At 43.8% G+C, this 24,552-nt stretch overlaps 1 protein-coding gene across 1 annotated transcript in view; it reads left to right on the top strand.

Moving 5' to 3' along the window:
* arhgap35a (Rho GTPase activating protein 35a) overlaps positions 1–24,552 on the top strand; it is a 59,085-nt gene that overhangs the window by 20,973 nt on the left and 13,560 nt on the right. The window contains exons 2-3 of the mRNA XM_086125624.1: positions 14,898–18,747; positions 22,207–22,348. Of these exons, the coding sequence (XP_085981750.1) occupies positions 15,013–18,747; positions 22,207–22,348 (3,877 nt within the window). The 5' untranslated portion in view covers positions 14,898–15,012. The remainder of the gene's footprint in view (positions 1–14,897; positions 18,748–22,206; positions 22,349–24,552) is intronic.

The raw sequence follows: 24,552 nt of genomic DNA, 5'->3' as shown, positions 1-24,552 counted from the left end.
TAGAAACTAAACGGTGATGTCAGTTGTTAATTCTATAATATGCTGAGAGACAGGAAAAAATAATAATAATAAATCGGACAGCGGGTTGTGAAATGGGGAAACCAATTAAAAGGCACCTGTCTTTGAAAGAAATACGCCCAAAAACCTGTTGTTGGAACTCCACAATCCAACTTGTTTTGACCTTTTTTGGACAGTTAAAAATGTTAAAACACTTTGCTTCCTGAAACCATGTACCTTCATGGAGACTCATCAACACCAGAGTTCTAGTTTCCTTTCATATGCCTTAAAATGTGCAATGCACACATTGTCCACCATACGCGTTATTATTCACTTTTAGTTTTTTTTTTCCATATTTTTGACCTAAAAGTGCTTTTCCGACAAATGTATGACTGTTAAAGTGACTCTGGTATGAGCTTAAGTTAATAAGACTACTTCTCTTGGGGACTTATTTGGGTTATGTTGTCGCCGGCCCGGTAGTCCAGTGGTTAGCACGTCGACTTCACAGTGCAGAGGTACCGGGTTCGATTCCAGCTCCGGTCTCCCTGTGTGGAGTTTGCATGTTCTCCCCGGGCCTGCGTGGGTTTTCTCCGGGTACTCCGGTTTCCTCCCACATTCCAAAAACATGCGTGGCAGGCTGATTGAACGCTCTAAATTGTCCCTAGGTGTGAATGTGAGCGTGGATGGTTGTTCGTCTCTGTGTGCCCTGCGATTGGCTGGCAACCGATTCAGGGTGTCCCCCGCCTACTGCCCGAAGACAGCTGGGATAGGCTCCAGCACCCCCCGCGACCCTAGTGAGGATCAAGCGGTTCGGAAAATGGATGGATGGATGTATGACTGTTAAAGTGACTCTGGTATGAGCTTAAGTTAATAAGACTACTTCTCTTGGGGACTTATTTGGGTTATGTTGTCGCCGTAGCAACCAAACCCCATCATCCACCACGGTCTTCCTATATTTAGTTTTACAGCAGTGACTTCTTACATGACCGTTAAGAATGCTGAACAAAAAAAAAAGTGACTCCTTTTGTGTTATCAAAGGTTGCCTGGTTTGACTTTTGTGTCCATTTGACATGAAGAAAACAGTAATTAAATCATGTTTGTTGCTAAGGACCGCAGGGTGCCCCAGTGGTTAGCTTGTCTGATAGAGTTAGAATTACTTCATGTCTTGTCTTGACCCGGCGGGCTTTAATATTCTTCCTCCCTGCATTCCAAAAATGTTATGTTAATCGAAATCTCGAAAGTGTCCGTGGGTTTAAATCAATGGTGACCGATCCGGAGTGTACCCGCTCCCCCCTCCTCCGCCCCTTCCTCCAAATCACCCAGTGAGAACAAGTGGTACAGAAAAAGGATGGCTGTTTTGTCACATCTCCAGCGAGTAAATTGGCACCTGTGCACTTGCCTCATGCGTCAGTTGATGCATGTGTTGTGTTCATTTCGCTAATTGTGTGCCAGTAGTAGTTGGTGGTGGTGGTGGTGGGGAGGGGGGGGGGGGGTTCTAAGTGTCTCCTGCAGACATTTCAGCATGTGAACAATGTGTCCCCGGGAAAAAGAAATGCTGTCACAGCGGCAGCTAACTAATTTTCCAACAGAGGATATTTGGGATTGGGTGACGTCTGCGCATTAATTCAGCCCGGCAGAGCGGCTGTACATTTTTAGTGTGTGTGAAATCACAAAGCCCATAGCTCAACTGCTGTTTTTTCTTCTTCTTCTTCTTCCTGCTGTTCTCTGCTTGTGTGTTGGTCCCAATGGAATGTCTTGTACAAAATAAGCAGAACACGTCCTATAAAGAGGTACTTATGGAGGTGCAGAAGTTATGTCTTCCTTTGTTGTGTGCACAGTAGTGCTGCAATCTGAGCACCAAGTGTTTGCTGCATTTGAACACATTTTCCCTGACATAATTCAGTTTTGTTCGTTCTCATCTTTATTTCAGATAATGATCGGTGTAGTTGTGGTGTGCAATCTGGTTTTTGTTCATACCGTTGCCTTTTTGTCATGGAGATATACAGTACATGCCTTCTGTGACACAGGAATAAGTCGCTGAAAATGAAAAGGTTATTTGCTATACAGGGAGCATTAGCGCTAATACTTTGTAATATGAAGGTAAGACAGGCGGTCCTCGGTTTACGACGGTATTGACATAACATTTCGTTTGCGCAGCGGTGTAAAAATACAGTGTCCCAAAGGTCCCGACACTTTTTCTTCTTTTTTGACATTTGCCTATTTAAAAACATGTCTATTTTGCTTTCAAGGGTACGTTTTTATCCAGTGTTGCTCAATTCTTGTTGTAAAGTGTCTTTGAGTACCATGAAAAGCGCTTTCAAATAAAATGTAGTATTTTTTTTCGACTGTTTTATCTCAGGTACCGCCATCAGAATTTCAAAGCTTAGGCGTTTTTTTTTTTGTTGTTGTTTTTTTTTGTAAGCATAACATTCCCTTGCCAATTGACATTGGAGCAGCACTGCAAAATTGCCACCAGGCAAGAGGTTATTCTGTCCCTGGCTGCAGTTTAGTGTCACTTTGACTCTGACAGCCTGACACAGTTGCCGTTCCTTCTGAACACACCAGACTTACTCAAGCGCGCTGTTTTAGTCGGCAAAATTGCTACTGCAGGTCAGTCGTCACTTCCTCTCGTAGACCAAAATCTATGGAAAGAGATTTGTCTAAAATGTCACAAATGATTCCCGAGAGGGAAATTTTGTGCTACTATGCACAGTTTAAATTTAAGTATTAAACGTTGATTATCTTAAAAAACAAACAAACAAAAAACCCATTGTTTGTTATGTGGATTTTTTAAATTTGCATTCTATATTTAATTGTTCTTTAACCAAGCAAAAACCTCGTTTTATCCTTATACCTGATTATTTGACAGGATTTTCAGGAGGATGTCCAAAAATCTGAAAAACCAAAATATTTGATAACTTAGTGTGGGACTGTGGCACAGTCAAATTTGGGGTATGCGGTAGGTCATCTTATTTCGACATCGTTCTCATGTGCTTTTCTTGGATCAGCAAGCCACCATACTCCAACTCCTGACCCTTCTCCACAATATTTTTTTCTGATAGCATAGGGCTCAATTGTTGACAGTTGAACCACATACTTACCGTCCTTAATTAATTCATTTTTATTTTGATGACAACTCTGTGACGTGAGTTTGAAATGACTGTCGCTCGGTTGTTCATTTTGACGAGGATTCATCGCCCTAATTATGGTGTGGCTGAACACACACGCGTAACGTGCTGTCACCCCCGTGTGTGTCTGCCGTGATCTAAATGAGAATCTGACTGGAGGTTAACATGTCACTGTGCAGAGCAGCCTGGCAAACACACCTCCTGACAGGCCAATTAACGTGAATGGGATTTAATAAGCAGTGCGGAGGGAATAAACGGGACAATATTTACCAGTGCGGTCAGGTTTCCATCGAGTTTGGATCGGTCTTGCCATTTGTCTTCTAATTCCTACCATCTAATTAGCCGCTTTCGTTATCAAGCGTTTGTGCCAAGAGTTTGATTTAGCTTCTGTCTTGGATTGTTTCGAGTTGGGTGGGAGCCTCACTTGAGAATCCAAACATCAGAGTGGATTTTGGGCCCGGAGCCAGGCAGAGTCCGCAGTCAGTGGCACGCTTCGCAGCTTGTGATTAATGCCCACGTATGTTGAGTTCATCAATTAAAAAGCTGTAAAACACTTTTGCTAGGCGAATGGATGGATCATGTAGCTGTAATTGTTCCTCCAGAATGTCGTTTCAAAAAGGCTTTATATGACATGGCGGGCCAATAAAATGTCCCTTTTTAATCATCCACAAGTGTTTACATTGAGAACTTATTTACGAAATTTCATTTATAGATAACCGAAACCTCAAATTCACAATGGATACCAAAATGTTCCCATTTTGTGCCTTGTTCTCGACACGGTTCATTAATTGATGACATGTTCAAACCACACTCCTCTTCTGTGGATTACAGCTGCACCACGCAGGTTGAAGTTTGCGATGACCTCAGCATGCATCGCAAGAGGCATTCTCCGAATTTGCTGACGGACTTTTGGGGCTACAAGGGCTTCAATGGTCTGTGTGTTGTGTGGATCGACTTTCCCGAGCTTTTCACAGTCGCCTGCTCTTGGAGTTCAGTGTTTTCATGAGTGGCGGTAGAAGCAGACCTTGCGCTATGTGGTTTATCAATGAAAGAACTTATTTTGAGAATATTGACCTGGATCACGTGCATTGTTCTTAACAATGGACGGCCATGAAAGCTTTCAAACTGGCACCGAACTGCAATTGGGCACAGAAAAACGTTTTGCCAGGTGGCAATTTTGCAACACTTTTTGCAAAGTAAATTGGGGAGCCATGAGCAGGATAATGATATGCTTTCAGAAACTGCAAAGCCTCGGTTGTCAAGTGCTGATGGCCTCACGTCTGTCCGCATAATGCCTGAAACAGAATAGGAAGTGCATCGACTTTTGCCACAGCCTGTGTACCTGCTTAGACACAAATTTGATCAAGATGGATGCATAATTCCCTAGAATAGATTTAGAAAAACAAAACTTGAACAAAGGTGCATAGCAGTCGAGACTGCCATCAAACACGAAAGAGACAAAATAGGTACAGAAAGTGCCTCCGTGTGTGTGTGTGTGTCAGTTTGGTTTTCAAATCAAGGGCTTACTTCCCTACTTGTTGAGGCTTGTCAGGGAGACAGCAGCAAGAAGTGGATATGAATGATGCTGAAGTAGCTCTGCCACTGTACCATTTGCCCAACCACAAGTGCGAAGCACTCAGCAGAAATTGCCCGCGTTAACCTTCTCATCTCCCGCACAGCCCTGTCAACTCACTTTGTCGGAGAAGTCATCTCGCGCTGCCGCGTTGGTTTTAGCTTTGTTTCGGGTCTCGCACCTCCACCCGCCCCTGACGAGACTTTCTCCCGTAACAGTCATTATTTTCTTTTGTTCATCTCGTAGCGTGCCCCCACTCAAGCGACTCAATGGCTTCAGCTTCTATTTGAAAATAATGGTTGCTCACAATTTTGAGCCACTCCAACATAACGAAAAAAAAATATCCAATCTAGTTTTGGCATTTACAAAAAAAAAACGCCCGATTTCAAAACCTAGCTGTCATTTTCAAAACCATGACCTGTTTCTTGCAAATCTTGACAGTAAAAATTGATGCGCCAACGTGTATTCAATTAACTCCGCAAACAAAGGAAGTCGCCAAGTATTTGTTTGTCTTTTCTTCAGACACGTTTTGTTCTTACCTTTTACGAATTGCATGAACACAAGATGAATGTCATTAACCAAGTTCGCTAACCCCGTTTATCATGGGGAATACGTTCCAGACCCTCCCGCAAGAAGTGAAAAACAACATAGCGATGCTGTAGGGGGAAACATTTTTTTAAAAAGGTTTTCCCCCTCCTTCATGCTTTCAACCCTTGGTTTGACTGAAACCCAGGGCTTCCACGTGACAGTCTTAACGCTTCAGAAGAGGTGAAGACGGTTTGTCTTGTCCATTCTGTTCACCCCACATGTATGATTCATGACATCACGCTCCGCTTGGCCATTATTGACAGCATCCCGTTTGTTCCAACGAACCTGTATTTGCGAGCAATCCTTTTCAAGGATGGGCAGCAGGCGCGCGGAGCAAATATTTCTTCTTGACTTTTCACAACGTTGCATCTTTCAACGTTTTCCCTCACTTCTAAAATCAATAGCGTTTTCATTCTCGTGGAAATAAATCAGGCAGATGTGAATTCTGTGGCTGTATTTACAGTGACAGACGCCGATATCGTGCCTCTGTCCTATTGTCTGACTACTTTCAAGTGTCACACCGCCAAGTTAGCGCGTACTGAACAGGAGAATTAACCTGCTTCTCCAAAAGATATATGGACAATTACACGCACACGAAACAGGAGAGATAACAGCTGGCAGCTGCAACACAGAAGTGAACGAGCACTGTTGGGCGGTACCAACTGTTCTCGCTATTCTTTAAAGTCACCTCAGTATAATCTGAAGGCCAAACAATTGCTCAAGTGTGGTATGCGGGCTCCCACTAGTGAGATGCGAACCACTGAAATAAAAACTATGTGCATATTGTAACAGTGGCTTAAACTTGTTTTTTTTTATCCATTACATTGTACTTTGGGGCGGCCTTCCTGAGTGGAGTTCGCATGTTCTCCCCGGGCCTGCATGGGTTTTCTCCGGGTACTCCGGTGTCCTCCCACATTGCAAAAACATGCATGGCAGGCTGATTGAACACTCTAAATTGTCCCTGGGTGTGAGTGTGGGCATGGATGGTTGTTCGTCTCTGTGTGCTCTGCGATTGGCTGGCAACCGGTTCAGGGTGTCCCCCGCCTACTGCCAGACAGCCGGGACAGGCTCCAGCACCCTTGTGAGAATGAAGCCAATTGGAAAATGGATGGATGGATGGATGGACATTGTACTTTGTATTTTTAAACCACAGTTCTGCTTTATTTAACTTGTGTAAAAAAATACAAAAAAGAGAGACAATGTTTAATAGTCTTACAACTGTGATTTTGCTATCGTTTTGATTTACAGCAGATGTGTTATTTGAATAGTCCCATGTTCATTTTTTTGTTTGTTTTTTTTCCTTTCGCACGAGCAGGACATGTCAGATTCGTCTACTTATACTGCATTCATATTATTCGTAGCGCTTCAGGCGACAGTTTTGATGCTCTACTCATAACTGATGTTATTGCTGGTGTTTTTAAGGGAGCAAACTGGTTGAGGCTGACTGAATTATTAGCAATCACTTCATTGAACAATCACTAATGGGCATCCCTAATTGGCAGATATCTGCTTTATGTTCCATTTGCATCCACACATTTGATTATTACGTCATTCAGATAAATGGGAATCAGATCTTCCATGTTTTTTTAAATTGTTTTTTTTTTTAAGACGAGTGGGGCAGGGTGGGTGATCTATTGTCACTTGAATCGTGTAGTGTAAATCTATCTGATCAAGTTGGACAATTTCCCCATTTTGTTTTGACTGGGCGCTGCCGTCTGCTAAGTTCTGTTGTCGTTTGTGTGTCTTGACCTCGATTACTGCATTGCCGTGTCTAGAAGATGCTTGCTGCTTTTATTAGCCTTCACCAGAGCCCATCAGGACTGAGCCCCACTGTTGTGGAAATGGCATCTATTTGGGCCCTGTGTTGTCTTGTGCTTCTGCCTGGGTGAGTTGATGCTGTTGAAACACTGCTGCCTGAGCGCGCCTCAGTCACGCCTGCCCATCCCACACTTAACATGACTAGAACAAGCCCTGTGCTATTGTGGTGTTCGCTGGCAGTCTGGAAACACCCTTTCAGAATACACATTCTTCAAAATGGGTTGACTCTTACCTTTCATTTCCCTCAAGGCTGACCCTTGTTCTCCATTTCTCTTTTTCTCATTTAATTGGACCCAAGACTCAGCGGTGCATGGAAATTATTCACGGTGGAGAAAGTGAGGTATCTTAAAAAAAAAAGCAAAAATGATTTCAACTTTGCCTGTTTAAGGAGAGTGCAGACACGGCGTGCGTGTGTGTGTGTGTATGTGTGTGCGCGCGTGTGTGTGTGTGTGTGTGTGCACGCGGCGGGGGGCATCTGTCCCCAAAGAATGTTGCTGGATGCATCTTTTCCTGAACCTGTGAAAGTCTGCTGCTTCGAAGGCCACACAAGAAATGGCTTCATTGCTGTACTTTAGTTCGTGCTTATTAGAGTTCAGTCTCATGAATTTCTTCAAAATGGGGGGTAAAATCAATTCAGAGGTGGAATACTTGGCTGCTGTGCTTTTACGAAATTTGTAGGTTCTCATGAGCTGGATAAATATTTCTCGTTAAAACATAGCTGGAGGAGCTACCAGCAGTACGAACAACTGCGTCAAACAGTCAACAATCCTCCCTGCTTTTCCAAGCTGCTCGGAAATTATTCCCAAGTTTACTTGCTCCGCATCAGCTACAAGCTGCGACAGGTTCTCGCAAGGGGCTAAATGCCGTACTTCTGCGATGTGGAGCTGCTCCTCCTAAGTCACTAATCCTTCCCTCCGTGGTGGTGAATAAGGCATACTTCTGACAAGTATCGGTATTACTAAAGAAACCCTTCTTTAGTAATACCGATACTTGTAATACCGATACTTGTCAGAAGAAACCCTTCTTTAGTAATACAGATACTTGGGGAGGAGCTAATCATGGCCAAACTGAGCAAGAAAAGAGGGAAAGTAGCAAAATACCAGAATACGTTTTTACTGGAGGTGGCACCGTACACTTAACAGAGGTCTGCCTGGAACAAGGTTACAACAGCGTAATCCATTATGGACAGCAAATTAGTTGGTAAATGAATCAATGTCTTGAGTGAAAATAGTATGACAGGGCTACATAACAAGCACACACACAAAAAAAATAAAATAAAATGGGAAAAAAACCCCAGAACCGATGCAGTATGTTATCTCATTGCTCAGCCAGGAGAAACCTACAAGGTCAAAAGTGTTTGTTTTATTGTTTGTTTGCACTGTTTTACACCTTTTAAGTACCGAGTTATTGTTATTTTTATGTTCAATGTCCTGGAAAGTGATTTGTTACAGCTGCAGCTGTTGTGAAAGTGCTATATAAATAAAGATGTATTGTATTGAGTTAGTTTTGAATGTTACGGTCTGCGCAATAAATGTTAGTTCTAATTTTTGTTTGATCTTTTAATCATCCATCAGTTTTGCTTTGCTGTGGGTTCTCACAACACATTCAAAAATTCTATTTACATTTACATGATCGCGATATGTACTGCTATCATGAAGGGATTTCATATATTCCATGATATGAGTTTTAGGCCGTATTGCCCAGCCCCAAAGTAAACTTAAGTATTTGTGATTTGATGGTCGATAATCTGTCTCACATGATATGGGATTCTCTCTTTAAAGGCACTTGTCAATCGTACAATTCACAAGCATACGACTCTAGGGGCATTTAGATTTATGTTCCACTGTACAGTACTTGTCTTAACATATTAGGTCATGCACCTAACAGGCAAATAAACAGAGATGGGCATTCCGTTCATGGGACGGAACGGGACAAACATACGCCCATTTTGGGGAGAGAGGACGAGAAGTTTTTTTTTTGAAAAAGGAGGCCACAGCTTGCTTCTGAATGTGTGGTATTTTATTTTGTTGTTGTTGTTGTTTTTTTTTTTTGTGGCGAAAGATTATGATCAAATACACTCTAATTTAGCCAGTAGACATTCGGCCAGCTGGTATTGCACAAAAGAGTCAGATAAATGTTGAGGGTCAACAGTTTGTGCTTGGGAAAAACACAAAATCAATCCCCAAATGACCAATTGTTCAATAAATACCTTGTTAAGAGTGTCAAAGACGTTTGCGCTTGGAAACTCTCTGATGAAAAGTTGGTTCTTGCGAAAGATGGCTAACAAGCTGTGTCCAAACTTTTAGCGGTTGTTCATATTGTCTCGGGAGCACTCGGAATTCACATAATTTCCCCTTTCTGGTCATCCGCTCGGAGAGAAATGGCCTTCACATTGAAGTAGACACCACGCTGTCACTACTTTTGGATGAATGCGCGACATTGAGACGATTTCTATGGCACTCGTTTGAACTTCCAGATGCCGCAGTCCTTTGGCAGATGATATTTAGCGGCACTATCAGCGAGACCCGCGGCTGAAGTTAAACCGCCATTACACACACTTTGTCCGCCCTCTTATCGTCGCCCTCGTCCAAATATGCCGTTCATTATTTCAAGAACCCCTTTTCATCTGACTGAACCTTGCCCTCACCTCAGCTGTGAACGTGGTTGCCTCTCCCTTTTATCTTGCATTCTTACTTGTCGATTGTGTTGACGGTCTTTGTTCCGCTTATCCTTTTTTGTACCCTCATCCTGCATCCTTCCGCCCTGTGTCCGTCCGTCTGTCTGCCGCTCTCCTTGGGAGGTCTCTCGGTGGCCGACGCTCTATCGCCACCGTGCCGGGCGGGCGGAGGGAAGAGGTGGAAGTGAGCAATAAGTAGAAAAGGGCAGATAACCGTATGGTGTCAAAAGTGGTGCAGTCATAAATAAACGTTTATGTGCGTTATGTCCATATGATATTCATCAAGTTTTGGCTCGACTTCTCACTATGCGTTGTGCCCCGAGGACAAATGAACACGAAGCCTGTTGACGGCGACTTGGCAGCCTATCAGGACGCGAGGTGACGAAGCTGCGATGAAGCACGTTGGCTAATCACAACGGTCATGCCGCTCTTCAATACTTTGACTACTTTTTCTTTGTATGTCCCTTTTTTTCCGCCGTAAAACAAACCAAAACATATTGCCACGGCTTCCTCGCGTTGTTGCTTTGCATGTATCAAAGTAGCAGTTGTTTAAAGGTTTACAATGACTGCAACATTTATGCTAATTGTATTTAGCCTGTCTGTTTGGCATTATGTTAGCATTCAGCAAGCAAGCAGACATTGGTTAAACAAAATGGTATGCATTGTTGAACCGTCTTTTGTTGTAGGAGTCTATTTGATAGAAAACTAGTATTTTAAGTATTAAATGTTTGACGGTGTGTGAGATGTCTGTATTGTAGATCTTCACCCATCACAAAGGGGGACAAAATAAACGGGGGATCACTGCAATTAGCAAATCGTGCTATACTGTATGTTCTTTTAAATTTCAGTTTTTTATGTTTTTATGTGTTTTACTCCGAAAGACACCCAGTACTCTCTGAAGTTTCATAAATAAACAACTTGGATTGCTGTATGAGAAGAACTCTATTAATGATCAGACTACTCGTTCATACATGCTTCCTATTGTTAGTTGTCATGCGATAGATATGTCCATGGGCACAGGAGTGGTAATACATGTCAGACCTGTTTGCGGTTTGTACATTTGTCAACCTACGCCGCTCAAAATGGGAGCAGATGACGATCGGGGAGAGGTAACCGTGCAAAGATTTTCCCTACCCACAGGTTCTGTCTCCTGCTCTGCACCTCCAATTTCTTACTACTGGACAACACATCCCTTGAGACGGTTGTATGAATGGGAAGGAAGCGTGTGGGAGAGGGTGATGGTCAGAGACACAATCCTGACTGATGGGGATGGGAAAGCTATCGCATGAAGTTAATATTCGTGGGGCTGACGGCACACAAGCAGAACAACGATAAGAGTGAGGTGGGAGGAAGTGTTTGAACACTTGCATCATGCAGGAGTGAAAGAGGGAAGACATGTTTGCCGCCAATTGGGAGGGGGAAAAAAGGCAAGAGGTACATTTTGCCACTGTTGCCTTTTTGCCACCGTCGTCGCCATCACAGTCGCACTGCTTCATGACTATTTCATGACTGTCAATTCCCAGCACTCATGAGTGAAAAAGCAACGTGCGAGCAAAAGGCTGGCCAGGCAATCTCGCAAGCGCGATTCTTCACTGAGGCCTTTTCATTATGAAATATGTGGCAATCAGCAGAAAAAAAAAATCAAACGCTATTGTCATTATGGAAATGATTTACCTCGAGGAATATCCCAGGGATATCTGGGGCCTTAATCACTGATCTTGTCAGCACCCGAGATGTGCAATGTTCCTCTTCACCAACTAATGTTCATTCGTTTCCAGGAATAGTTTTCTTAAATTCAGCTTGGGGTTTTTTTGTTTTTGCATGTACTTGGCAAACGTGAGCTTTGGCTGCTTCTCTGCCCTTCCAAACTCTTGCTAGCTATCTAATGTGAGGAATGCAGCGACGCCATGAGTCGCACCTGGGCATTATGGTCAGTGAACCAAAGCCTCCTCTTCCGTCGCCGGATTTTGTAGCACGTTTTTATGAATCTTACGCCCTGCCCCGCGCCACTTGTGTAGTGCCAATAACGTACATCTGTGCAGTACCGGTTCTTACAAAAACGCACCGATCCTATCGCACCGATAAGTCTGGTCTATGAAAAAGGTATCATGTCAGAATACATAGCGTATGCATCTCTCCATAACAAGCGAAAAAGCAAGGCTACACACTGGGGCTATAAACAAATCGATAGTGACTCGTATTGAGTTGTGAATTTTGCCATAAACCCCCCCCCCAAAAAACACCAAATAAGTTTTTCCAGATCGTGATTTTCCACAAATGTCCAAAACCGCCAGGTTTATTACTAGTCTTCCATTAAAACCGATCTTGTGTCAATGGCCTCTTAGTGTTGTAGCCTGACCCTTAACTCATCCGTACGTTACCACGCCCTGCCCCTTCTTTCCTGAGGGGATTCCAGTGTGCAGCTCACGTGGCCTACGCCACTGACCTCTATCCCATTCCCCTCCAAACCATTCTTCTCCATACCCCCATCCTCTCCTTGTCTGCTAACTTCCCTCCCCCAAACGGCTCCTTCCATTCCTTCCTGCACTTCTCCCAACTCCTCCTCATTCTTCTTTTTCTGCTCACCCTCCAGTTTTTAAGATGATAGCCAAAAAGCAGCACATCTCTGCTTTAACCCTTGGCCCTGAGACACTGGTATGCGGCCGGACATGCGCAGCAGACACCAGGCCTCAGGGCGAAGCAGCAAATTGGTTCTTTACATCTCTTAAGTGAGTTCAGTTCAGTCTCTGGTGTCTGAAAGGTCTACCCAAATCGGTGAACAGATTCTCCAAATGACTGCATCTATTGTTTATGAAATGCTGCTTGTAGTCTGCCAGTTGGCAGCATTTTATTGAAAAAGGCATATTTGTGCAGTTTCACTGCCATTTGTGTCCTCTTGTTCTGTCAGTTTGTCTTCGGCATGACAGTCAATCTCAGGAGGCGTTTTTCTCTCCTACCCTGCCGTTAAACTTTTACATCTGAACATCTTCTAACAGGAGTTCTGATTTCTGCCACCATCTGTCAGTCAGATATCATAAAGCAAAAAAATTGCTTTTGACTTAATGTTTTTAGCCACGTGTTTCACATGAGGATGATCTCTAACTTATTTTTTGTTTTTAGTTTCACAAGAATGTTGTCTTACTTAAGATGGAGCTGCTCAGTATATATTTGATGTGAGAATTTCAGTTAAATGTACACTTAGATGGAGAAGCATTAAAGAGTCCTTTTCCACAGACTAACTTTGAGTTTTTCCAAGAGTGGTCAAATGTCTGTTTTCACTTGTTCATAAAGACGGTTCTGTGAAAACGACCGCTGAGACATCCGTTGTTAAAACAGTGCTGACACAAGCAATTCCCATACAAGTACTACAATGGTCTACTCGGAACAAAGGTGGCGTTGGGGCACAGATGCCAGCAAAGTTGACAAGTTAGATTTGATCCTCAATAATGATCTTCGGCATCTGAGTAGTCTTTGTGTCCACATGCCTGGGCATGTTTGCTTAAGCTAATATAGGTCAGCTGTCTAAGTAGGACATCATCATGCCTATTTGTCACTCAGTAAGCATTTTTGCAAGTGTGTCATACAGGTTTCTGCTGTTTCGAAACTTAAGAGTATGAAACGTCTGTCTACTTTGACTGTACTTTTAAATTGATCTGAGGTACGACTAGCCAAAAGGCAAAAGCTTTAGACTAATAGGATATAATAACTTATATTTACAGTTTCCTGTTGATGAGCAGACCACAACGTCTAGATATTACATTTCGAGGAAGACTAGGTTTGTGGCTATAAAACCTTGCTAAATATGCATATTTCCTCTAACAACATAAAAAAAAAAACCCCAAGAGATTCTTTTTGATTTTTTTTTCTCTGTCCCCAACCTGGCAAAGCATAGCAGAGAATATTGCCTTTGTCATTTAAATTTTCAGTCAAGCAAATGCCTCTCAGCATTAAAAAAAAAAATAAAAAACTGGAAATGAGCTATATACAGTATGCCGTGGTTAACACATAGCAATTGCGTGGTTGCAAATTTGCACTGTGTTTTTAATTTTTGTTTGTTTCTTTAATTAACTCCCACTGTCTGTCCTGTTTCACCACCTGCCCCTCGAGAGCGACAAATTCATACTTTGAAATTCAATGTTGAACGATGAATGCACGTCCACAGACTCGCGACAGTAGCATGGCAGGTTTGATTTGGTGGTCTTTCCTAAGAGCAATTCATGCTGAATGATGTTTTCATGTTAGTTTAACTGGATTGAATGTTTGCGTTACGACATGGATAGGAATTAGAGCTTTGGACTGTTGTACTGTCGGCGAAGGTCCTTTCGTGAAGCGCATTCTTGTCTCTTGTTGATTTATTTTTAGTCTATGTTTAATGACAGGATGCATTATATGGTGATTGAGAGTCCAAATAAATGGGTAGTGGCTTTGATGCCAACACAACAATCGACATATCAACTGTTGGATGGCTGTTGGCACACTGGTGATTTGAAATCAGTTATATCTGATTTGTTTGCCATTTGAAAAAAGTAGGAAAACATGTTTTTGATTTTGAGACAAGTCAGCAAACAGACATTTCTGCTTTTAAAATGCAGATGGCTTTCCCTAGTTGGCCAATTAGTAAGTTGGAACACTTGTATGCTTTCATCTGTCGTGTGTGTCTTTCGTTTGGGGTGAGGGGAGTTTGATGTGCTAGTTTTCACCGCTGTGTGCGTGTCATTATGCCAACGTTTCCTTTGAAAGCAACAAAACCACAGCTTTTTTTTTCTCACAGTAAAACCCAGATTGTTTTAATATCAATTAATAGTCCCAAAATACTGGACGTCAACAATGATGATGCTCCCATTGTTCACAGTGCCGTCCTGTTAAAGGGAGGAATTGTCTTTTGCTGAGCTACAGCTTGGTTAAGTAATGCTTCGCTGCTTCACCTCAATCTTTCCAGGAAACATCCATTGAAGGGATGGCATCACAAATTAAACACGATTATCAGCGGTCTGTAGTAATAAAGATGAGAGGCTCTGTAACTCCACTTACATAGTTTGTCATTTTTGTTTTTTTAATTTCATTCGATATAATAATATTTTCCTCTTCTCCCTCCCTCCCTTTGTCTGTCTTTCAGGGTCAAATCTGAATATCATGAAATCCTCTTGAATGGGATCCCTGTGTCCTTGGCAGCCTCCGTCTCTCGCTAGAGCTTGAGGCAAGCATGACAGGATGAGCTTCTGCCAGCGATTATGATGGCCAAAAAGCAAGATGTCCGGACACCCACCTACAACCTGGTCGTGGTTGGGCTGTCCGGTACAGAGAGAGAAAAGGGCCAATGTGGAGTGGGAAAGTCCTGCCTGTGCAACCGCTTTGTACGACCAAGCGCTGATGACTTCTACCTGGACCACACCTCAGTTCTCAGCACCAGTGACTTTGGAGGCCGCGTAGTGAACAATGACCACTTCCTCTTCTGGGGAGAGGCTGGGAGGACCATGGAGGAGGGGCCAGAGTGCCGTATGAATGTGGTGGAACAGACAGAATTTATTGATGACCAGACATTTCAGCCACACAGAAGCACCGCACTGCAGCCATATATCAAGAGAGCCGCCTCCACCAAGTTGGCTTCAGCTGAGAAGCTAATGTACTTTTGCACAGACCAGTTGGGGCTAGAGCAAGACTTTGAGCAGAAACAGATGCCTGAGGGCAAGCTCATGGTAGATGGATTCTTACTCTGTGTGGATGTTAGCAGGGGTATGAACCGCAGCTTTGAGGATCAGATGAAATTTGTTACAAACCTCTACAATCAACTTGCCAAAACTAAGAAACCCGTGGTACTGGTTCTCACCAAATGTGATGAAGGAGTTGAGCGCTATATTAAGGACTCGCACACCTTTGCGCTAGCAAAGAAAAACCTCCAGGTGGTGGAAACATCAGCACGCTCAAATGTCAATGTTGACTTAGCCTTTCTGACCCTTGTTCAATTAATTGACAAAGGTAGGGGAAAGCCCAAAATAATCCCCTACTTTGAAGCGCTGAAGCAGCAGAGTCAACAGATTGCCTCAGCCAAAGACCGCTACGAGTGGCTTGTCAACCGAATTGTGAAGAACCACAATGAGTTGTGGCCCACTGTCAACCTCCGCATGCAGACCGCCCCAGAGTACAAGGACTACGTCTTCCTTGAGGGGACAGCTAAAGCCAAGAAACTCTTCCAACAACATGTGCACAGACTAAAGCAAGATCATATAGAGAAACGCAGGAAGGCATATCTTAGTTGTCTGCCACAGGCTTTGTCTATACTCTTACCACAGTTGGATGAAATAGACCACTTGAGCTGGTCTGGAGTTCAGAAAGTATTGGAGACCAAGAGAGATTTTTCCCATTGGTTTGTTGTATTAGATGACACGCCATGGGAGACCACGCCACACATTGACAACATGGAAGATGATCGTATCCCCCAGGACCTCCTTGAAACCCGCACGGCTGAGGCGATATATGAGACCCATCTGGAGCAGCTCAGGAATGATCGCAAACGGGCTGAAATGAGATGGGAATTGAAGGAGAAGCTGAGTGTCTCTCCATTCATTACTCCAGGCAAACCGTGGGAGGAGGCTCGGAGCTTCATCATGAATGAAGACTTCTACCAGTGGCTTGATGAAGCGGAATATCTGGATATCTACAATAAACACCAGAAGGAGATTATTGACAGGGCCAAAGAGGACTTCCAAGAACTGCTTCTTGAATACTCTGAGCTTTTCTATGAACTGGAGGTGGATGCAAAGCCAAGTAAAGAAAAAATGGGAGCAATCCAGGAAGTACTCGGCGAAGAACAAAGATTTAAAGCCTTACAGAAGCTGCAGGCTGAGAGGGATGCTTTGGTATTGAAACATATACACTTTGTCTACCACCCGACAAAGGACACCTGCCCCAACTTCCCTCACTGTGTGGACGCTAAGCTCGAGCAAATACTTGCTTTCAGGTTCCCCACTCGCTATGCGTCACCAGATAGTTCAAGATTAGATGGGAGCAGGGCGGAAAGGATCAATCTGGTCATACTCGGGAAAGATGGGCTTGCCAGAGAGATGGCAAATGAAATAAGGGCATTGTGTACCAGTGATGATAGGTACGTGTTGGATGGAAAGATATATGAATTAGCCCTCCGTCCCATAGAGGGCAATGTACGTCTGCCAGTGAACTCCTTCCACACACCAACCTTTGCACCCCATGGTTGCCTATGTTTGTACAACTCGAAGGAGTCGCTGTCATATGTCGTTGAGAGTGTTGAAAAGCTCAAAGAGTCAACTATAAGTAGAAGGGAGAGGGAAAACATTTTATCCCAGCTTCCACTTTTCCTCCTGCTTGTGACGAAGCGTGGGGTGGGTTCGATTGGGGATATTGGTGGGGAAACAGCTCAGACTCTGATCCACCAAGGGCTGCAGGTGGCTGCAAAGCAGCAGTGTCGTTACCTCGACCCAGCGTCACCAGGCATGGGCTATGGGCGCAATTTCAATGAGAAGCATCTCAACCAGATGCTGAGAGGCCTCTTAGAGTCTCGAAGAAGCCTGCGGAGCAGCTCACCACCCTTACCCCTGTCGTTGTCTGCCTTCAGAGACTCTCAGTCCCAACCAATAGCAGAATCAGACCTGAAGATTGTCATGTGCCTCATGTGTGGTGACACGTATGATCTAGACCAGCTTCTTGCTCCTTTCTTGTTGCCCCAGCATTGTCGACCCACCAGCAACCTCAACAGTGGCACCTCTGTCCTGCTGGATCTCAGTGCAGGTGGTCAGAGGCAGACCATTGAGCTGTCCTTGCTGTCCTTCCATTCCTCATTCTCCTTGCGGAAGACGAAGCTGGTCCATGGCTACATTGCAGTTTACTCTGCTCGCCGGAAAGCCTCTTTGGAAACATTATGCGCTTTCCTATGTGAGGTTCAAGACATCATTCCAGTCCAATTGTTAGCAGTTGGGGAAAGCCAGATGGAGCTTTCAGACTCCGAATCAGCTAAGGAACAAGTCAGTCAGGGAGAGGCACTCGCTCATGAAATTGAGGCAAGGTTTAACACAATAATATGTGGGCATGGGGGAGTTGTAGGCGGGCTTCATAAAATAGATCTTTTCCAGTCTTTTCTCAACGAGATAGTGGAGAAGCGCACTATTATTGAGGCTACACACATGTACGATAATGTGGCTGAAGCATGTATCAATGAGAGCACCAGCCCCCGTTGTGGCTCCCCCAGTCCGGTGAACATTCTCATGGATTCAGAAGACGATATTGACCCATCACCGCCTTACCCAACCCTGAGGGAAGATGGAAGTCTTGGCTCCCATCTGGTAAGCTTCAAGCTACCAGATCTTGATTCAAGTGATACGTTTTCTGTCATTTCTGAGCTCAGCACTTTTGAGAGCAAGCTGAACAACAAGGTACCACCTCAAGTGAAACCTAAACCTGTCCGCAAAGTCAATCTTGGACCTTACATGGACCAGCAGGTTGGCACCAATCGACGCTCCATGCCCCAAGCTGTCACCTGGGCTCCAGTTAGTGACGGTGGCTACGATCCCTCGGACTACGCGGAGCCCATGGATGCTGTGAGCAAACCTCGACACGGAGTAGAGGAGAGCATTTACTCTGTCCCTCATGATAGCACACAGGGCAAGATCATCACCATCCGCAATGCCAGCAAAGGTCACTCCAATGGGAGTGCTGGGGGGAATGGGTCAGACAGTGAAGCTGATAGCAGCTCACTGGAACGCAGAAGAAAGTTGTCAGCCATCGGGGTAAAGCCGAAGCTTTACAGAGACAGATCCAAACGGCTTGGAAAGTTCAGCAGTTTCAGGACAAGCTTCTCAATAGGTAGTGACGATGAAATGGGGGGTCCGCCCAAGGCTAGCCATGATGATGGAGGACCCCAAAAAGACAATTCCATTGAAGAGAGCGAGGATCCTAAAAAGAGAAATATCCTGAAGAGCCTACGCAGAAATGCGAAGGTTAGTGTTCCTATTGATTGAATGTGACTGTGTCAAGTTCATTTTGATAACATACTGACTTTGTGGTGTATTAATCTCAGAGAATGTGACCTTAAGTGCTGTTCAACTGAGTTACGTTGGATTGGGGAGGACCTTACATCTTGTCACCCAAAAATGGGAATGCAAAACCCTGCTCATAATACAGTAGACATCTATCACATTCACTTTAAATTAAAGTGCTAAAGAGTGTGTGAAGTCTGTATTTTGTCACTCAATGGCCACAAGTGTTTTTTTTTTCTTTCATTTTTGTATATTTGACTTATTAAGCCTATTTTCGTGCCCATTGCAAGTCTCGTGCAGTCTAACTGCGCACATGTGGTGTTTTCTTTCTTTTGGTATTTTGGTAGATACGCACAGGTTGAAAGTGACATTTTGGAGAGGGAACAGAAATGACTTGTTTGCCAACCAATGGAAGTGGCTCCCCTCATTCGCTTCAAATTCAGCGGCCTAAATGGTGGAATGATTTGCTGGAGTCCATCCGCGTGCATATTTAGTTCAAAAGGAACTGCAAGAAGACTAGCACTAGCGGATGATGTTAAGTTTCCCACTGTGGAGTTGGCACATGGAGACCGCCCTCTACCCCCATCGTGCATCCGAGTATGATCTATGTTGCTGCGCCTCGATCAAATACACCAAAATCGCGTTACACCACCTGCGCCACAACTTAGAACATTTAGACTTTTCGCTAGTTCAAAATCTATTGTACTTTGATCACTAATTTGACAGATGCTCGGGGGAATGTAATCGAAAAAGCCGGAACGCCTATCGAGGCGTAGCACGATCTACAAAATTCAAAAACACGCTGAACTAGACTTGCCCTGGCACAAAAATTAAGATGTGCCAGTTTTTATGCTGAGCGCCATCCACTCCGTCTCCAATTGTCAGATGCACAAGTGGTGTGCCAGCTCAGTGAGGTGCATCATGGTCCGCCAAATTCCCAAACACTAGACTTGAAAAATGAAGATCCACCCGTTTTATGCTGAGCGCGTGGGAACCTGTCTACGGAAATAGGGCCCATTATGCGCATCCACAGCTTGAGGACTGGAAAGCCAGATTGTTTACCAGCCACACTATCACTACAGTCTGTGACCTATATAAGTAAGGTTGCAGGCTCCAGTAGTCTGACCTTTCCCTTGAACCAAGAGCGCTGTGACCTGGCTCTGGAACGGTAGGGGTGCAGATCAATTAATATGATTTTACATTGACAGTGTACCTGTATATACTTCTGAACATATCTAGTCCTGCTGTTTGGATCAACATTTTTGCAGTAGAAATTGATTCTCCGAGAGCATGTTTAAATATCTGCATTAAAAGCAACTGTTGCAGTAAAAAGGATCATGTTTCATCATAGTGTTTCCACCTTAGCTGGACCCACACACAAAAAAAAAATGACATTTACAATCTGCTCCAGCCTGGAATCCCCTCAGGTTAGCCGACTGTGTGGATGTTTCCGAGTTATCCGTTCATCTTGGGAAGTATAGTGTGCTTTGACTTTTTAAGCAGTCAACACATCTGAGATCCCCTGTGAGCCTGAGGGTACCGTCCGCTCTGAGTTGTGATGGGCAGCAACAAATAATTGAAACGGCTTTCCGAGTCACATTTTAACACTGCCATCCATTTACCTGAGGCAACCACAACCTGTGTGACTGTCCTGCTCTCCCTCCCTCACTCAGCGAGAGGTCGGAAACATTTCCCCTCCGCTTTCTCTTGCGGCATTTTTTCATTTGTCCTCTGCCGGCAAGTGGAATGTTTTGAATTCTTCTGTCACCTCGCTCCACTTGAGTGTCATCATGCAAAAAGTAGGAGAGTAGGAGATTAGTCCAACATAGACAACACAATCCAACAAAGAAAAAAAAACTTGGCTGTGTAGAAATAAGAGTGCAGGTAGAGCTGACAATTCTCCTTTTTATTGGAATTTCTTGTTTTGTGTCAGAACAGCATCAAAATGGTTCTTTGGGACAGTGGACTGAACTGTATTGTCAGTGTGCCACACACCACAAATGTTGTCCTACAGAGCCATGTATTATTACGGTAATACAGAACTTAAGCTGCTATACAGTATGTGGCGGCACTTATCAAAGCTCGTGTTAGGGATGCAACTAGCTAATATTTTTAGAATTATTTACTCTACCGATTATTGTGCGTGTAAAGTGCAGGTGCTTTGTTGTCCACTCTGGGTTGCCACCCTCACGTTCCACATGATAATATCTGTAACTTTGAGTGTGTTTGTGGTTGTGGGGCCTGGTGAGTGATCTGGGTGTCAACAAATGAGAGTGCAGAGTTAGCGGCTGGCTGCTATTTGGCTGACCATTTGCCAGTCTGCTTGTTAAGTGCCTGGGCGTTAGTTGCGACCATGGATTGGATCAGACAATTTCAAACTTTTAAGGTAGAACATTTTGTCAGAGGATAATAGGAATAGGAACCCTATTGACTTTGACGTAACGGCGTTCAAGCTTCCTCAACGTTGATGATTTCCAGTAAGTCGGCCATTGTGGCTGCTTTATTTCTACAGTGTTTGCCCAAGGGTTGTTATTATATTATCTGCAAATATTATCGAGCTAGTGAGGCATCACTTAAGTCACTTTTGAAAGAGGCTTGGATGAAAGATAATCACTAACAATGGGTCCATGTGAAGGACAACTTGGATTGTTTGTTGAGCTGTCAGTGTGACAAATGTTCAGGTCAACCTCTGTCCAGTTCCTCAGTCTTAATTGGAGTTTCCTGGCTTGTGTCTCTGTGTATTGCTGTTTAACTGTGTGTAGAGGCAGCTTCAGTGTAGTGCAGTGAGGCCAATATCTGGAGCAGAGGCCACTCTGCGTTCCATCTCTCTAATGAGCCCTCCTCCACTGCACTGTCAGGCCTGCTCTGCTGCTACAGTCCCATGTGCCCAGCCAACCATGCACCCCCTGCCCAACCAGTCAGTCTGCCAGGACACAGCCTCGGGGGCCTGACAGACTCACTAGAGATGCAGGCCTTGTGGGGGGGGGGGGGGGGGGGGCGTTAAAACATGCCCATCCAAAGCCATTAATGCTCAGTATAATTACTGCCATACAGAGGCAAAGAATATTTAGTCGTGAATATGGGTTTTTAGGAGTTAAATTTTCCTTCAACAGTTTTTTCAATGCGGGGATCCGGGGGCGTGGTATGGCGACGCCATAGTGATGTCTATCTTAGTGAAAACAGGATTGTAGAAATGATTGCTTATCATATAGGCTTGGAGGAATGTGCGGGATGGGTGTATGTGTATGTGTGTTTGTGTGTGTGTGTGTGTGCGTGCGTGTGTGTGTGTGTGTGAGAGCTCAAGCAAATACTTGCAACAAACACAAACTGTACGTGTTTCCACCCAATAAAGTCATTTTTTTAGTGGGGTCAGTCAAGCAAGTGAAAGCCCACACCGATCTTGTTTTTAATTTCTTTCAGAAACAGCGAGCTAAGCCGAGGCATTCCATGTCAAAACATATTGAGAGCAACTATTTCGGAATGCCATTGGTCACCGCGGTAACTCCAGAGAGGCCAATCCCAGTGTTCATTGAGAAGTGCATCCGATTCATTGAAACAACAGGTAAGAACAAAACTGCACCGCATCATCTTTTTGATCATTTTAAGTCACCACTACCTCTTTGTATAGCCAAGGCAATTTTTGAAAAAAAAAATCTCATGGCACATCATCAAATCAAATCAAAAACAGTGGATACACAGGTTACCCGGTAATTATGATATCTTAAGAATATTTAGATGGCATAGAGGTTATTTGTAGTAAATAAATCATTTTCAGACCATTAAACTGGACTATTTGAGATTTGAGCCAATCTCTTTTTCGTCAATGGACGCTACAGCTTCGTGTTTGCTTTCAAAACTTAGCTTGTAGCAGACGTGTGCACATTTTCAGCATGACGTCTCTGATCCACTGGTGAAAGGACACTTTGATCCTCTCCTCTTTCATCTATAACTGCTTCAGACAACAAAGTGTATGCAGAAAAGTGGTGAAGATTGCACGACTGTCTGTGTCCTATGTGTTGTGTTGTGTTATTTTTGTTATTTTGACTTCAAAATGGCGCCGCGTGAATGGCTGCCTTTCCAGCAGCTCCTGTATTTTGTTGTTCTACTTCTTCTTTCATAACTTTGCTGCTGTGAATCGGGAATTTCTCCATTGCGAGACTAATAAAGGTTTTCTTATCTTATCTTATTTCCCGTGGCAAACTAAAATCTCACCTTGGCCTCTTTTGTATGTGGATAGAAATCGCTTCATGCACCTCACATGTATATTTTGATTGTCTAACAATGCAAAGTCAATTTCTAATTGATAACTTGATTAATGGATGAGGTAATTCTCAAATAATCAATTCTAAAAATATTTCAAAGCTACAGCACTAAATGTCAAGTCAAGTCAACAGTATTTATAGAGCACTTTCAAACAGCCATCGCTGCATACAAAGTGCTGTACATGGAGCAATTTAACATGCACAATAAACAGTAAGACAAATCGGTAATAAAGGCGGTAGAAAGCACCAAACAGTAAAACCAAGAACAAATCTAAGTCATGCTGAGTCGAATGCCAAAGAATACAAGTGAGTTTTGACGAGGGTTTTGAAGATGGGCAGCGAGGAGGCTTGCCGAATGTTTAGTGGGAGGTCATTCCAGAGAGAGGGACCAGCAACAGAAAAGGCTCGATCCCCTCTGAGCCTCAGTTTAGTTCTTGGTACTTCTAATAAAGTCTGGTCCACAGACCTGAGGCGCCGGGCAGGTGTGTAGGGGCGGATGAGCTCAGAGAGGTAAGGTGGCGCGAGATTATTCAGAGATTTGAAAACAAATAAGAGGATCTTGAAAATAACTCTAAAATGAATGGGGAGCCAGTGAAGGGATGCCAGAGTAGGAGTTATGTGCTCCCTCTTACGAGTACCAGTCAAGAGGCGAGCGGCGGCATTCTGGACCAGCTGAAGGCGCTTAATGGAGGACTGGCTGACTCCAAAGTAAAGGGCATTGCAGTAATCGAGCCGGGATGTGACAAAGGCATGAATTACTGTCTCAAAGTGTTCATGTGAGAGGAGAGGTTTTATTTTGGCCAGCTGTCTAAGGTGATGTACAGTAAGTATTTCCTCAAAGTATCTGCTCCCAACTCTTTGAACAATTGAAGTCTGACAAGCCAACCCAATTTTCTTAGCCGTTATGTTAAATTAAATGTGAATACTGCCCTTTTCAAAACTTCCCTAAAGACGCCTTACATAGCTTTTTCTTCATATTCTTTAAAAGCCCGAGACAAGACTACCTGCATTTTACCACGTGAGTTCAGCGAAAACATTTCTGCTGCTTACTGAGATTCCGACGCATTCCACCTTTAATCTCTCTGTTCTTAAAAGCGCGTGTATGCGTGGATTACTCAAGACGTACAAAACCTCCACTGGCTTGCTGCGAGTGGGAGAGCAAAGGCAACTCTCTGAATATTGAGGCCTCACGTTAGGTTTTACCTTGTCATGTACACAAGTGAAATGGAACAGTTACAATAATTTCTGAGTGGTGGGGGAAAAAAAAGGTTGAGTATTTGTTTATGCACAAGTTCCACCTGAGGTGTTTCTATTTCATTTGCAACTTCATACCCTCCAGTGCTTGATTTCAGTCAGTTTCTTCTCCCTGTCCTTCACTGACCTTGTTTCTGTGCCTCTGACTCACTCCCCCCCCCCGTCTCTTTGAGTACTTTCCACCTGTCATCTTTGATTTCCTTCATCTATTTCTTCACCCGCATTTCTATTTTTCTGCAGTCTTATCACC

Source organism: Hippocampus guttulatus, chromosome 12, assembly GCF_054856545.1.
Source record: "Hippocampus guttulatus isolate MCC_2025c chromosome 12, RoL_Hgut_1.0, whole genome shotgun sequence".
Taxonomy (NCBI): domain Eukaryota; kingdom Metazoa; phylum Chordata; class Actinopteri; order Syngnathiformes; family Syngnathidae; genus Hippocampus; species Hippocampus guttulatus.
Note: the sequence above shows the minus strand (reverse complement) of the source record. Positions and strands in the feature narration are given on the sequence as shown.